Source organism: Pempheris klunzingeri, chromosome 15, assembly GCF_042242105.1.
Source record: "Pempheris klunzingeri isolate RE-2024b chromosome 15, fPemKlu1.hap1, whole genome shotgun sequence".
Classification (NCBI taxonomy): Eukaryota; Metazoa; Chordata; class Actinopteri; order Acropomatiformes; family Pempheridae; genus Pempheris; species Pempheris klunzingeri.
Genome location: NC_092026.1, coordinates 21,214,738 through 21,232,350, shown reverse-complemented (window position 1 = coordinate 21,232,350; position 17,613 = coordinate 21,214,738). Strand labels below are relative to the sequence as shown.

The window sequence follows — 17,613 nt, the reverse complement described above, 5'->3', positions numbered from 1 at the left end:
ACGTGCAACCAGTGATAGCACCCACTGAACCAGGCCTAAACGTTACACCACTAATATCTGCATTATTATCACAATAAGGCAACAATTACACTTATGGGGTTCTTGCACTCTGATCTGCAGACAAAGCTTTTTCAGTACCAGTACTTTAGTGAGCTGCACTTTGGTGCAGTAAAATACATTTCTGGCAGGAGGAAAAATGTCTGCAGTGTGGTGCTTCTTTGATCTCAGCTAAGCAATGTGCCAGCTGTGCAAAGCTGAAGTGTCTGGCAGCGTTAAAAGCAGAAGAGAGTACAAGCACTTTTGCCTTAAAAATAAAAGCAAACATTAAATCTCTCTCTCATTTATGGAGAAAATGATAAGTAAGTTATGTTAATATCACAATATGGGGGAATACGGTTTCTTACTCACTTACATGCTACATATTCCAATAGGTACCTTAAAACACACGTGCATCATGTGTTTTATGATAAGTGGTTCTGGTTCCACTGTGGCATTAGTGCACCTGGGGTCCACTCACATCCAAATTTACATTGTTAGTTCTGCTAATATTTTGATTTGGTTCAGATATGATTCAAATTAATTTCTGTCAACACGTACATGTATGGCTGTCGGAGTACACTGAACTTTACAGCGCAGACAGGTAGTAGAGACTAGTGCAGTTAGGAGGTCAGATGTCTCTGCTGGCACCTAGATGTGTGCATCTAAAACTCACATCTACAAGTAATGAGTGTGTTTAGTACATGTTGCAGAGACAATTATGCAAATGTCTTTTAACTCAAAAATCAATATGACAAAGCAAGAGGTGACCAGGTGCAAAAATGTGCCAAGATATAAAAATGTAGTCCTGCATGATAACAGTGATGAAGGCAAACTACTACAATTACAATCACTGCCTCAGGAAAGGTTATTATTAACTTAAACTAAAAACTAAATGTAGGTGTGAAAAAAACATCTTAAGTAACGGGAATAAAAAAAAAAAACTAGACAAAAAGAAATCTAACCAGAACTATATTATATATTTACAAAACTAACTTGAATAAAAATATACAGGAAATGTCTTTAGTTTTAGGCTTTTGGCGAATATGGTCAAATTTGTTGACACAACCAGCAAGAGGAAACATTGGTGCATATGCTGAGGTTGGAATTTGGGACTGAGATTGAGACTGAGATGTCTACATGACATGAGCCACTTGCCTTCACCAAGTGTTTGTCGTGTTTGTACGGTTATACAAATTCTGACCTTCATAAATCTGACCCCTGGCAAAAAATCCCCACATTATAATAAAAAAACTAAAACTGAAAATAATAAAAACTAAACATTTTTAAACAATAAAATCTAAACCGAAATGAGTAAACCCACTCTGGAAACTGAAATTAAACTTATTTTAAAATGAAAATTTTAAATGAAATAAAATTAAAAACGAAATAAGAATAAAAACTCTGGTCTCAGGTAAATAATAGAGGATGTACTTATTGGCATTGCTGATAAATCACAACTCTAGAACTGATATACTAAGTGGACCCTGAGGTAAGATTGCTTTGTCAACGTCCAGAATGAACTTTGAACCTCGATTCCACTGCCAACATGGACAAAAAGTCAATTAAGTGCTCAGAAAAATTTTAAATGAACATCTACAATTACATTACAAGTGGGCCAACAGCATCTGCTTTTGAAGATAATATTATACGAACTCTTCTAAATGGACTGTGAGGCAAGATTACTTTGGAAAACAGCTGGTTTCAAGATGAAGAATGAATTTTGAGCCTCAATTTGGAAACTAACATTGTGCTACCTATCTGTGTGATTAGGTCAGACTAGGACAGACAGGTCCAGGACAATAAGCAAAGACTTCATGGGACTCGACACAGTAAACATTCCTTATGCTTACTGTATACTTTAACACAGGGGGAGTGCAAAGTGAAAACAGAAATAAATTTCAGTGGTTGCAGTTCTGCGTCTGTGCTCACATACCTTCTTCCCCGCCTGCTTATCCACCATGGCTCCATCTCTGTCGCTCCCAGGTTTGGCCATGGTGCGGCACCTGACTAGCTGTGACAGCTATAGCACAGCAGGTTCATCATGCACCTGGAGACGGAAAACAACAGCGATGAGGAGGATTTCAACATCGTCACATTACAGTCTGAGTGCATGACGAGCTTGGTGGTTCTTTAGATTTGGTATAAACAGGAGGCGTTTGGCACCAGACAATGGCAAGAACAAGAGACGCGTCTAAACACAGGTACAATTAAATGACATTTCTTTACAGAGACTGTTTACAGGCTAGGCTTTCAGCAAACGTCTGCATCATCACAGAGGAAACAAGAGCTAAGTAAAGAAAGGTCACTTAACCCCAGAGAGGAGTGGAGTGGCAGCGTACAAAACAGCACTGCTACAAAGCCTAATTCAGCTGTGTTTCAGGACGTGGGTTGAGTGGATCAGCAATCTGGGATTTTTATTGAAATTTCCATTCTACGTCTTGCGACTGATCTTATAAACCAGGCAGGAAACAACTGCACTAAAGGCAGCATGAATCACAGCTTTAGGGACTATTAAGCTTCTGAGAGGAAACGTCCCCCCTGCATGTTGTCACTGTGGCCTACTCATCAGTACAGCCATGCTCGTCTCTGATGTGGTTTGTCTCAGTGTAGTAACACAGGCAGCGTAGTCAATGAGGGACACTGTGGGCGCCTACAGCGACCAGAGAAAGTGTGGCACTCAGCTGAGCATGCACATGAAGCCGAGGTGGCATGTGTCAGTTATCTTGTCACATGCTGCTTTTCGGTCACAAGACCTTCTTGTGGGCTTTTAACCAACTTTCACTGCTTCTTTTTTTAAAGTTCTCATCCGCATCTAATTTTGCATAAATAGCATCTTTTGACAAATCGTAAACTCTATATGAGGAAATGTGAGCGCAGCTGATAAGTTGTAGAGCAGCTTCCAAATCTAAAGGGACAGCCCCATCACTCAACAGCCATCCATACAACTTAAAGTTACAGAGTAAATATGCATTTACGAAGAAAAGAACTAGAATAATTGAATTAAATACAAATCTTTCCAACATTTCTGAGATTTTCTGCCTACCCGACACTAGTCCTCTCTATCAGGGCTGTTATGATCAAATAAATAAAGTAATAGATTGATCCTTTGTCACTTTTTCTATAATGTGAATTTTTGCCATTTTGCTGTCTTTCATGACAGTAATTTGTATATCTTTGGGTTCAGACCTGTGGGTTGTACAAAACAAGCACTTTGATGATGTCAGCTTGGACTGACTTTGTCAATTACTAAAAAAAGTGGTCGTCACTTTTTCCCAGAGATCAGGAAGCCGTGATGGGAAAACACACTAACTTTTTCAACAATTTCAACAACAGCAGAAAAGGCTCAAAGGACAGATGTTATGTTGGAAGAAGTCACTGGACTATAAACAGCATACACCACCATGGCTGTACAATTAATCCATGCCTGAGTATAAAATCAAAAACATGTAACCACTGTAGCAAACCAGATCACAACAGACTGTAGCCCCTCAATCATGAGATGCCATCATGATAACAAGCACGTCCTGGCATTTCATACACATCATCTTCACATGGGACAGCGTATCTTGGATTTATGTGAAAGCCCCAAGTCTTACAAGGTTAAGCAGCTAACACACTCCAACACAGAGGCATTAACAAAGCAACCGTCCTGCCACATACATACAGCCAGTATTTTCAGAATATAGAAGTGATGTTTGTCATATACAGGTTTTGGATATAGTGCATTTTTAGAGCTGAAATTATTTGTCCATTAATTGATTAGTCAAATCGACAGAAAATATTTAAAATATATATATATATTAAATGCCAAAAACAATATACTTTCAGTGTCTGAATTGTTAGTACTTGCTTTTCTCTGCGTTTTATAAGTCTAAACTAAATAGTTTGGGGTTTTTGGACCATTAGTTGGGTTAAGACGTCACCTTGGAGTACTGAATACTGATGGCCTTTTTTCCCCATTTTCTGATAATTTATTGACCAAACAATTAATCATGAAAAAAGCTAATTAAACTAGAATTAAAATAAGTTAGTGGAGCCCTTGTGTTTTTCATGTAATTTTATTATCACTAATCAAACTTTTCGGATTAAATATATAAACACTGCAACACCATTAAAATGTTTTTTTTTTTGGCTAGAAGGTCACATTTGAGTTACACAAGCCATTTCCAGACAGCATCCAGTTGTACCTATTTTTAGCACTAAATTATCATTAATAAGGAGGAATCCATCATTTTGTTTCTTCAGATACCTTTTAAAACCCTTGCTGATCCTGAGCAATAGCACAGTATTGACAGGTATTGTTTTTACAAAACGCAGCCCTGCTGCTCAGCCGAGGCCAGTGAGAGGTCCATCATTAGTCAGCAGATAGCCAGTATGCAGCAGCACAGTCATTCAGGCAGCTGAAAGGGAGAATTGAGCAGCCCACTGTGAACACGGTGGCGTAAAGAGGCTAATGTATCGGGGGTATTAAAGCGGTATGGACAGCCCGGGACCAGACCAGAAAACAAACGCTGACAGGACTCCAATCTGGCCCAGAGACGAGGCGAGGAGGGTGTGACTATAATTACAGAGGTATTTGGGCCCTCGCCAGTTTGGCATTCGCATTCACTGCGTTTCATGAGCAGCTCAGGGCTGCATAAGCCCCTGCAAGCTCTGCCATTAACCTTGGGCCGTTTCAAGTCTAGATCAAACCCTGCCTTGATGACTACTACAGCTAACAGAGACTAAAGCTGAGATTAATTTGACATTGGATCCCGTGCAGTGAAAACAGTGATAGCAACAATTACCTAACCCGCTTAATTCCAATGACACAGCCTATCAAGCTGCAGAATCACGACTGTAAAAGGATGAGAGATGTGACAGTGGAGATGCTCGGGATGGCCGCCTCCCTCAGCCTTAATTTTTGCTTTAAAAAAATCACTGAAATAATGAATCTATTATCATTAAGTTGTTTTGTTGGTTTCTGTGAAATGAAAAATCAATTAATAGTGGACTTACTTAATAGTAGAACAATCAGTCAATTAATAGATTTGTAGATCCATGGAAAATTAACTGCTGAACTATGATATTTGATTAAGTCATTTTTAATCAAAAATGCATAAAATTTCTTACTTCCAATTGTGAGGAATTCCTGCTCTTGTTTTTCTTATGTGGGGATGTCATGGTGAGAAAAGTTTTCCACCTGTTAATAAACTTGTGAATACACTGGTGTTACAGATTGGATACGGACATTTTAAGAGAAAAAGATATTCATCAACGACGTACTTGGCGCTAAATCTGAAAAATTGCCAAACAGTGGGGCGGTGCAATAGGAATTCTAGCAATTCTCATATCCCGATATAGGTCATGTCAAACCCAGGGATCAATACATGTAATTTACATTTTATGTAAATTCAAATATACAATATTTACAGAGTGGACGATGAAGTTGTTTGAGAGTAAAACTACAAATGATGGACTTTTTTGGCTCATTGACTGGGGTTGGCAAGCTAATGGCTCATGTCATCACTCTTAGGATGGACTGTGCCTCTTCCAGTCTCCAGTCAAGACATTTAATAAAGTCACACTGGGCTTATAGTTAAAGCAACTGGTAATATTTACTATTTTCTACACATTTATACTTTTTTTGTTTTGGAGACAAAATAATTTACAGAGTTATTGGGAAAATGATGGCCAATCCTTAGTTGTAGTACTAATTAATATCCTTCTGTCCACGTCACCGAAATCATGTGCTTGGCTCCGTTTAAGAGGATGACCCACACCTGGTGGCCATCAGTGCTAAAGGTCAATCTACCTTTCAGAATATGTTGATTAAAAATATAACTCTCTCTTTAAGTCTTTGTTACATTCTGAATATTCAGCAGCACTGACTGAACTAAAGCAGTGAAATCCTGAGTTAAGTGTGCTGGCAGCACTGCTGGTTCTTCTGAGAAGCAGATGTCTCTGTATTTATTTATAACCTGGTGTTCCTGCACTTTAACTCCACATGTTCCTGGCTAACAACAATAACAACCATTTCCCTGTAGTGCTGGAGCATGTTGGCCCTGACAGCAGAGCGGCTGCTTCAGTGCGTGTCCTTGCGTGAGTTTAGCAGTTTGGGGGTTTGAAGAGTGTGTGTTCTGGGAGGTGGAGAGGAGTGTGGTGGTGGTGGTGTGGCTGGGATAGATGGAGAGCACGCAGTAACCTGATCCACAGACTGCAGGATGGGACAGGGAGGGAAGAGGGCTAAGAATAGCTCTGAGCCTGACACACAGAGTGCAGGGTACGCCGCCGCCACCAGCAGCAGCAGCAATATTACTCCAATACAGCTTCCAGAGTACTGCCTGCTGTGAGCTCTCACACACACACACCATGTAGAAAATGCATGTGATTTTTCCCTGGTCTCCCATGTGGCTGCACACACAAAGGAACCTACTGGAAAACAAGCTCTGCATGTACCACTGTGCTCAAAATGTAATACATCGGTAGAAACAAAACCTTAGTACGAATATTTGAAATCTACATTAAAGCTAGACTCAGTTTTCGCCTACAATAGGAGGCAGGCAAATCCTATAACTCGCTCAAGGAGACGCACTACGCTTGCTGCGACAGTAAACAGCCGGTCACGTGGTCGTGGTCGTGGTCGTGTATGCCGTCAGGCTAAATGATGGGGGAGGTCTCTCACAGCTGAGCATCCACTCCCAGCCTTCGTCTCCTCCTCCTCCTCCTCCTCCTCCTCCCTAATGAGTAGCAGGACAAAGCCAGGCGCAAAGGCCCGATTAGACTACAGGAGAGGGGCATAAGAGGCAACAATACCCAGCAAAGAGCCAGCCATCTTCAACATGATCACACACATACAGACTAACAGCAAGCAAGCTTACATTACTGAATTATGTGCCTGCAATATGTAAATACCTCAGACTATGTACAGCAAAGTGGGTATGTGCCCTAGAAATGTCCAATCCAATTATTTTCCTGTTGACAAAACAAAAAGAAAATCCTATTCATCAACATGTCAGTAATCCGAATTATTGATAAAATTATGAAAATTTTAATGAATTCATCCTAAAAATGAAATTGATTAAATAGGTTGTCTCCAGTTTTTAATGATCAATTATATTTATTTATTATGCGAAAATATGAAATAGGCCATCTGCTATCAGCTAGGTGAGTTTATTCTTAATGTCTTTGTAAACTGAACATTGGTCTGACCATCAGTCACATTAAGTAAGCATTATTAAAACATGGAATTAAAAATCTGATAGTTTGTGTTTTTATTGATGTGGGCCATATTAATTTTTAATAGAGCAAAAGGTTTACTTGATAAAGAATACTGAATTAATACTAAATATATACGAAAATAATAGTTCCAGCAATAACCCTGTCGTAATATGTAAACCAGACCACATTTAGCCACATTCGTGCAATCCCTCTGCCATAACTATCTGCCAAATTCTAAAGCATTACATTTCATGCACAAAGTAAGTGCAGCTCTCCTCCTCCAGTCACTGAGTGTCCTGAACTGAAGGCACATTTCGACATGGACAAACAAATAGCGAGTGACACTGGATGCCTCAAGGCGTCTGTTCACCTCTCACTACCCTAATCCCAGACAGACGAAACACGCCTCCTACAACAACCAGAGTGTCTGGCCTTCGTTCCAGTAGTTGTTTGGTTGCATAAATGAGCCTGTCACGTTCCTGGGAAGGTTGAGAGCTTTGGTTCAAGCTCTCCAAAATGGGAAAAGCATGGCCCTCCTTTGCTAAAGGTGGTGAGTAAATATATGAGCAAACACCAGTCAGCTGCTGCCAAAACATCACAGAAGCTGGGGAATTTTATCAAGGTGCCAGCCACACTTACAGATTAAGATGGTGTCATTTGGTGGTGAAAATTAAACTGTCTGGTACAACAGTCAAATAGTCATTTTGGGGGGGATTCTGTTGGCTCACATGTGGACCAAATGGTTAATTTTCTACTCAAACTACAGTACATCAAGCATACACGTCCATTTAACTAAGGACAAATCATGTTAGTTTAGCAAAAATACTTTCAGGGCAACAAATTTTCTGGCTTAATTCATAATAATCCTAGCATTAAGCTGTTGTAAGGCCCAGACATAATGTACTTTATGTGTCCTAAATGTGTATTCTTATGTAAGACTGAGTGCTGAACTGTTTCACAGCCTTATCCATCACTTAAAAGCTTCCATAAAAACAGGAATAGCCCTAAATTTACAAGGGAGAGGCTCAGGGCATGGCTCGCACACAAATCAAAAGCCTCATAAAATAGCCTAATGTTTGTACATGAGGAGTAAATAGGGTTAACTTTACTGGCAGGAGAATATAGCTCAGCACACTGAAACACGCCCGTTAAATTGGTCCGAGGAAGTCTGAGAGCCTTAAGAAGCCTACCGCCACTGCTCTGAATGTAGGTTAATGATCAGATACCCAAGAAACGGACTAGAACAATGAAGCCTTCAGTGCCCATAATGGGTTAAAGGGGGGAGGGGGGAGGGATTAGAGCAAAGGTTAGGACCTAGGCGTGGGTCTTGTGCTCATTTCCACCACAGCATCAAGCTCACATGACTGAACCAAACACTGGGGAACTGTTGCTGTTAAACTTCAATGCCAACAGCTAAAATTCAACAGTAAAAATCTAATTTAAAATATATCAATGTCCATTTTTTAAATTGTATTTGCAGGGGGAAAGCATCTGTGTTAAACAATAAGCTTAATATTCTAAAAGACTGGTCACTTTAACACATGGGCTGTCACACAGGATGGATTAACTCAAACAGAGCACAGGCTGTGAGCACTGTTTAAAGCCCTGAGAGGCACAGAGGCCACCTATGTGACTATTAAACAAGACGCGTTGCTAACAAAGTGTCACAACCACAAGGAATCTCCATCTACTGGGTTCTGTACTACCCATCTAGCAGGCCTCAGTCTGAAAAACAGACCACGAGCAAAATGCTGTGTCAGTTTTCATTACGCCACTCAAGACATGACTCTATCTACACCTGCCACATCCTATTAGGCCCGATGAGATGTCGATCTGATCACAGGCCTGACGCCACATGGCTGCCCGAGCTGTGCCAAAACCACAGCTTTGTAGTGCCAGAGTGAGCATCGGCAAGGCCAGCGTGTAAAGGTTGACACAGCATCTCCATCTTCACACTGGGAGGAATATACAGACTAATGAGCAAACAAAGTCTTTGATCAACAGTCATGCAGCATGAAGATTAGTAGCAGTTTCATTTCAGCATATTCACTATTGGGCATTTAAGATGGTGCAGATAAACAGTCATAGCATTTGCAGAACACACCCAGCAGGTTCATAACTGCTTTATTATAAACTACAAGAATAAATTAAAATGTCAACGGTAGGTTGAACTTCTCTGTGTTCACGTTGTGGTACACTGACAAAAATGATTTGACAATTTAAGTGCAGTAGGGAAGAAAACAAAAGGAAAGTAACTCCATTTTAAGCTGATAAATACAGAATACCAAAAACCTCGAGTATAAAATCATATGAGCTTAGTTTGTCGCTGCTCTTATTTTGCCCAAGGTCTAATGTGTAAAATGCAGGTACTGTGAAATGGTGAAAGGAAGTTAAAGGTTTAAACTCATGATTCAGCACATATTCACAGCAGTTAGGTGTTCAATTGGCCTCTTTGACACACCAGTTCTTTGACATTAATATAGAGAGGTGCACAATGAGATCTGGTCATGTGAGAGACGTCAACCTTCCACCTTCCTGCAGGGAACAAAGGACAGTTGGGAACCCAGGGATACACGGAGGGCTGCCAGGGTGAGGCGTGGTGGCACCAGACACGACCACGGCACCCCTCCAGCTAGCAAACCCACACATAAAGTCTGCCAGGCCCTTGGAGCAGGCCACGGGGTGCTTACAACAAGCGGAGGGAGTAATAATGGGCAAAGGTGTCCAGTTGGGACAAGGCCCAGACTAAGAGCGGGTTAAGACTTGCAGGTTAACGGCAACCATTGACCTGCCAGCCTTGCCAACAGGAAGCCCAAGTAAAAATGGACACCAGGCATCGGGAAACCCGTCTGGAGAAGCAAGAGACAGCGAGAGCAAGGCAGAGGCTGACTGGGGCCAACAGACCAGATCACATGCTGCAACATGCCCTGAAGGCAACCCCAGCATGAAACCCTGAGCTAGTTCATTAAGAGCAAGACCAATGTAGCTGCTTTGGGGTCAATTCTTAATGTAACCATTAATATATTTAATAAGGTACACAGTTAGATGGCTCCTTGTTAAATATACGCGTTTCATATCCAAGCAAAATTGGTTTTGTGACTTAAGTATCCCAAATCAAAACGAACAAATCAAATGTGGACCTTGTGAAATGGTATCAAAATTATACAGGGAACCAGTGGTGATACCCAGCTCTACTGGTATGACACCTACCTTACATTTTAACATTTAAGTGCACTCAGTGTATGGACACACAATAAACACCGTCCCAGGTACTAAAGTAATTGTGATTTCAGATTATGTGTGCGTCTTTGTGTTGCTGAGGTGGCAAAAACCAATCTATCCCCAACCCTGGTCTAAATATATGGCCAAAAAACTACTTCTAATGGTTATTAGTCAGCAAATAAATACATGACGTATTAACCATTGCCAGCACTGGAGGGCTTGTATATGAGGCAGCTGCAGCAATGAGACATACATCAAATTGTTTAGTGAACAAAACAAACAATGCTGCTTTGGGCCAGCTCCGTTCTAGCTTAAGGTTGCTCTGATTCTACATTTTGATATTTTTCAATAGGCCATAAACAGAGGTATGGTGAGGTCAGTTAGGAAATTACTGCTACTAAATTATGCAACAGCTAGATTGGTCAATGCACAAAAACATACTATTAGCGTGGTGGTGAACATTTAGTATCCCTGAGTATTATCACACAAACACCACAGAAAGTGTTTTCATTGCGGTGCAAAAGAGACAACATTAACTACTTTTTAAAAGTATTTTAAACCTAGCTGAGATCTGTCAACATTATCCAAAAGACAGTCATTTCAACTCTTTTCTCTCAGATTTTTTTGTTAGGAAACTGTATTTTCAGTGTCGATGAGATCTGCTTTCATTATATTCAACATTAGTCATCATGTTGTGCACATCTGAAGCCAACACGAATAGTCTAATTGTAAACATATTTGCAGGGCCCTCCTTTGAATACTCTGTAAACAAGCACCCTCAACACATTGTGGTTTCATTTATTCAATATTTTAATGTTTGTTTTCAGTTCATAGTCTGTAAAGCAATTTGGCACTGCCTTGTGTATGAATTGTGAATTGTGTTATACAAGTAAATGTTCCTTGATTTACTGCATATGGGTTTTAATATCACACCAAACAAAAATAGAAAGTGATGGTAAGTCCACCTATTTTAAATCTATCAATTTCTCTTAAATTTCATAAAAGCAGTGATATTGTTACACTGTGTGTCACTTTTCTATGCAACTGATCTGAAAATGAACTATTCATGGATGTGGCCGTGCTGCTTCAAGCTTAGGTTTAAATCTATGCAAACCAAAACAGGCACAAATGTGTTGAAGCAGCATAAATACTAAATCATACTGCTGTCAATGATTGACCACATTTCTTATATTCATCAAATCCAATCTGTTAGACATACATGTAACTCACGTGAATGCAATTCTCATTAACCTATTTTGAAGCAGCAGGATCTTTGGCCCCCAGAAAGCATGGCCACTGTTTGAGCCAGAGGAAACAGGATATGACTTCTTTCTCAGGCATCAGTAAAGTGAAAACTGTCCTGCAATGAGGAATGCAAACCACACACACACATTGTCAAATTGTCTTTTTTCCCCCCCTTAAAACTGTCAACAGACGCTTGTATCCATCTCACTGCTCATTCATGAAAGGCAACTTTTAGGGCTCATGAATGATTAAAAACCTAGAACGTTGTAATATTACAACCCAGCTTTCCCTTCCTCCTCCTTTTGCACTGTCACGCTGTATTCTCCTGCAGGAAGGTCACAGGCTCTTGAATTGTTGGCCTTTCAAAGCACATGGTGGATTTATCGAGGCAGCATCTGCCGTTACACACTGAGATACTGCACTCAACGTACCAAACAAAAACAACGCTCTGCACATATTCAGCTGCTGGCAAAGGCTAGCACATGTTGTGTAATCAGAAGGCTCCACCCTCTCTCTCTCTAACACACACATGCACAGGGCCTCTCGAAGATGCAGATACTCAGGCTGACGAGCCAACTGCAGATAGGCTTGGGCCTGGCTACAGGCACTTCATATCATAAACAGCACCAGCGCTTTCACAGTCTTGTTTGAACTGCAACACAATAAATGTGGTCTACAGCTCGAAGCGAAAGCGATACAGAGCAGATCTTTAAGCTGTCTTGGATAGAGGAAACAGATGATTGCTGCCTTTAGCTCTCAGTTTCTGGGAGATTTTCATTTATTCTAATCTTTCCAAATGCTGCTCTACCTTCAGTATGAACAAGTTAGAGGGATTCCTCATCGAACTCCCGAATTATGAGCTACGTGGGCCACAGTAATCACTGACAGTAATTTGTTAACACAAAGGAAGAGTAAAACAAAAACTGTGACAGTTGTAGGGGGTTTTCCCTGAGCATGCAGCCCTGGTGTGATCACTCAAAACAAAAGAGAGGAACTGCATTCATGGGATTACATAAAAGGTCAATACTTTCATAGTTTTATTATAGCCAGAATTCATAATAATCTGTGCTGCTACAGAAACCCTGCAAGATGGCATGTGGATTAGACATGTCTAAACATTTCATACCTATCTAGGCTAAGACCCTCGTGAGAGAGGTTTTAAGCAGTCATGCTGACTCCTCTTATGGTTCACATGAAAAAACAGCCTGATCATTTAGTGACTTGATGCTCACACTGAAGGATATTTGTTTGTCCACCATCACAGACCAAAACTTGTGCCATTTCAATAGCATTTCTCACTTTTCAGTAAGAAAGATGATTGCTAAAAGGGATTGCTATTTTTCATTGCATTGATCTGCACTTATACCAACCCACCTCTACCTCACAGTGGAGGTCATTGTCCTTCACTGCCACCTCTTTAATTTTTTTTCTTAAATTATGTGCACAAAAATGCACAAACCCTCTGACATGGACGTATCAGTCTGTTATGGTACATAACAAATTATAAAGCTGGTGTCATGTTGGACACAAAAGGACATCATTAAAAATTAAAAATAAGCCAAGCATGTTGCATTAGTCCATCCATTCTAAAAAAAAAAAAAAAAAGAAATGTATTGCAATGAAAAATAAATCCATCCTGATGAAAAAGACACCTCCTCCTCTTAAAGCAGCACACTAGGGAATACTGTATGTCCTTACATAATTGTTCCTGCTGTACAGCACCTTGGTCAATACCCTATTCTCCAACTAAGAGGCTTAAAGTCTGTCTGGAGAGGCTGTAGTAGCCACGGTATGGTCTCCCAGTTACACATACAGTAGGTTCTTTCTGTGCCAGTGTGGAAAGCAAGATCTTGAAAAGGTTCAGAAATTAATTAGCAAATTTCTCATGTCAGTGTGACTGGATATCAGGTTGTAAAGTCTGAATCAATGGTACAATTGAACAACAATCAACATACTAAAATCAAGCATTCCATTACTCGACTCTCGTGGATCCGTTTCTTGACATGCATCTGCTTCGCTTTTTCACACTCTCTCCCTCTCTCTCCCCTTGTATGAACATTTGCCTGGTCGCCTGAGTGTAAAACTGACATGACTGCAGACCCTCCCTCTCATCTGATTTTCATGCTCTGAAAGAAATTAAGAAAAAAATCTGATTTTTGTGCAACCAATCCATCCTGTCACTCAATGCATGCAAGTGAGAGAAAACGATAAATGTTGGCTTTGAATGATGTCAAGACAGACAAAGTAATGTTTCAAACTGACTACATCTACTCCCACACTGTTGGTTAGTGCAACAGGGCTGCAACTAAAACGCACATTATTCAGTATTCACATTATGATTAAATATATCACATTTATTGTTGATATTATTACATGCATAACTGATTAGGTTAATGACTTTACTACTATACGATACACTATAAATGTTGAATACTCTCAAAATTACTTAGCCAAGCTAGCAACCACAGGACAATTGTGAATTGTGAATTTGTGAAGCTGTAACCTGCACACCTTAGTTTTTACTTTATTTTGTCAATCAACTAAAATATGAATTAAATATTGATATCCACACTGCACCACAGATTACACAACAGACCCAGTGGCTAACTAGAATTTGGAGGAGAATGCGCAATTGTGTAGCTACTTAAATTTCTATATGTAAGCTCCACCATGCTTATATGCAATCTCAGTCGTGCATGAAAATGTTAGTAGGAAGATCCTTCCAACAAATCAAATCGATCTCCAGGTTTCACCGACAAATGATAAGACTGTGGTAAGGCACTGGGTGGAAGCAATAAAAACAATCCAGCGTCTGAGAGAAAGATGGATGGATAATAGTGAAAGAAAAAGCTTTGGAGGAGCAACAACAACCAGATCGAAATGAATCTGTCTAGGAAACCCTGCTAAAAATGGAGAGGAGGAGGAAATTAAAATATCCAATACCGGTTCTGACAAAAAATACCTCTCGCAGTACAACAGGTCATATTCTGTTGTGAGAATCCGTTGGATGTCAAAGACAATATTTGGCAAGGGGCTTGTTAACAATCATTAGTCAAGGTCAACCAATATTTGGCTACTCGCTGTTCACCCAATTTGCCCTACACATAAGGTGTGCATGAAGATTTAATGATGGCATTTATCAGCTGGACGTGACAGTCAAAGGCACATACTTATAAAGCAATGTTTTGCACTTTAAAATACAACATGATTAAGTTATTAAGGCCGTTTTAACTGTCAGAGAAATCCATGCCGCTAACAGGGTCCTACCTGTTGGAGACCAGGGGCGAGAAAAAGCTGTCTGTGACGACAGACAGTGGCAGCCTCCCAAATTAACTGGACAGGGCTTCAATGTTTTGGGCACAGCCTCCATCTGGCTCTAGGTGAGCTGTGTATTATGTATAACTATGCAAAATGTTAAACCACACGTAGGGTTGTGACGGTATGGATTTTTCCTTACCACAATGAACAAGCAACGTATTCCAGCAGTTTGGCGGTTGCCCATCTACCCTCTCTAAAAATTGGTTGGACAATCACTGGTGTTACTTTCATAAGGAGAAATGCCTTCTGAATCCATTATTTCCATGCATTTATCATTCCGCGATACTGTAATTCAGCACTCATCAAGGACTGGCATGGGATTAAAGGGAGTGACTGGTACGAGACAGTGCTAGAAGAACCAGGAGTAGAACGTGTGTGTGTTGACAGTGCCGTGAATTAATTAGCGTAGCGATGAAATAATCGTGCGTCCGTCCGTCGGCGGGTTCCAGGCCTATTTTAGGCTAACCAAGGGACTATTTGATCTACTCCTCCAGAAGGTTGGCACTACCATCTCAAGAGAACAGACAACATTCAGGGAGACAATCAGCAACGCAAAGTATCCGCATCTTTCTACAGTACATGAAAAGAGGCTACAGTAACGACACTAGCGCTTTTCTATAAAGTGCAGAGAATTTCAATTAGAGCACCTCTGAGCAGTTGGAAAAGTCGGAGCGTTTTTTCTCTAAGCAGCCGCATATGATCTCACCTCAATGAGTACAATTTGGGGAGGGGGGAAGATGCTGCCTATCAGTATGAAATACTATATAGACACAGAACCTTGTGCTAATAAACACATGAACAAATAACACAGGGCTGTGAACAAAGCAATTCAACAAATGTGATTTAAAATTACAGCTATAATTATTCAATTTCAGCCTGATTTGGCTTTTTCAGTGAAATATAAAAAGGGAACATGTATAGATATATTGCAATGACAGTAATGAGCTCAACCATACAGTATACATCAAGTGACCTCGGTATTGTGGTTAACATGACAGCCCTAAACACACATACAGTACAACAACGTAATGCAATCCAGTACACTGGTCCTGTAATAAATACTGCCTCTGTCACAGAGGTATTAGTTAAACCATTAAGTAGAGCACACATACCACATTTTTGATGTTCATAGAAAACAGTGGATGGGCCATTCAGACAGAGGTACTAAAAGCACGGTAACCAGAATGTGCCGATCCACTGGGCAAATGTAATACATTTGCTCGTCGTCTGGAGCACCAAAAGGAAAGAGGACCGTGATGTATCCCGACGTGTTGGCATGCCACGCGTCTATGACTATACGCGTAACTGACAGTTTCGCACTGACAAAAGCTGGACGTTTTAATGTAGTCATTGTTGCAACGCTTTTGTATTTCACTAGAACACCTTCATTGAGGTATTAACCATAAAAGGAAATTAATATATGAAAAATAAATAACAAACCGCATTTCTACATAAAATACTTAATAGTTGTCAGTGCTGTTAAAGAGTGACCATGTAGCTGTGGTTCATTGTCTTTAGGTTCATCAATGACGCAGGATAAAAGCTGTCTATTTGGAAAGTGATAAAAACAAGATGCAGTAACCTTTAAGTTGTGTAAAGTCAATTAGATCACACATACAACACAATATTACGGAGTGTAAAATCTACCCTTTTAAAATGCAGAAGGCAGAGATATTTTTTACTACTCTCTCAAGAGCTTTTTGCTCCAGAGGGGTTTGTTTAGAGATTTAGAGATGCAGCCTTTTCTATACTCAAGGCAACATAAACACAGGTGCTGTCATTTCAGTGTCAGACACCCATAACCCTGCATATTGAACTGTCACAAAGCACAACATTTCAAGGATTCATGGCCTCGACGACACAACAAAAACGTACCGCAGTACCAATGCCAGAGTACGCATAACACATTACAAGAAAAGGTATGGTGATAGATTGCAATATCTGCCATTTGTCTTAACCCTATTCTCACTGAATAACCTTTAGCACTGTGGGACTTCTCTTAGTTCTCAGCCAAATCACCATCTGATGCATCCTCAGTTGGCAAGTATAATGCCAATATCTCTATCCATTCTCATGTCGTCTGAAGGTCTGGCCTTACGGTTGAGTATTGAGATATTAGCACTAACTCATCGTGGACACTAAAAGAACTCCAACAAAAAACATGTTTGGCAAAGTGGGTGAATCTGATTATACCAGCACATTAACGAAAAGCCTTGCTAATCCCACCACATACAATTAACTACAAACTGGCTGTACAGACCATCAACCCAGGCAGCAGACACCAGGCTTACACCTGATTCACCATTATGCTAATAGGAGAGGAAAAAATACGGTATATATTCATAAAACACAGGCTAGCCTTTGTGCTGCCAGGGATATGATTACCAACATTTTTGCTTATTGTAGAAACTACATAAAAATGTATTAAAACTGTCAAATGTTGTACCATATAAATTCAAGTCTGACAACTTATTATAAGAATGAAAACACAAATTGAAGCTTTGCTCTCAAATACCATAACTGCTGCTCATTTTGATAATCAATAAATGAATAGTAAATTAACACTATTTCTAAAGCACTGTGCATTCT

At 40.1% G+C, this 17,613-nt stretch overlaps 1 protein-coding gene across 3 annotated transcripts in view; it reads right to left on the bottom strand.

Annotated features, from left to right (window-relative positions):
* Positions 1 to 17,613, bottom strand: part of ankrd12 (ankyrin repeat domain 12) — a 35,364-nt gene that overhangs the window by 15,415 nt on the left and 2,336 nt on the right. For all 3 annotated transcript variants that reach the window (XM_070844517.1, XM_070844519.1, XM_070844518.1), the window contains exon 2: positions 1,973 to 2,086. In XM_070844517.1, coding sequence (XP_070700618.1) covers positions 1,973 to 2,032 — 60 coding nt within the window. In that variant the 5' untranslated portion in view covers positions 2,033 to 2,086. The remainder of the gene's footprint in view (positions 1 to 1,972; positions 2,087 to 17,613) is intronic.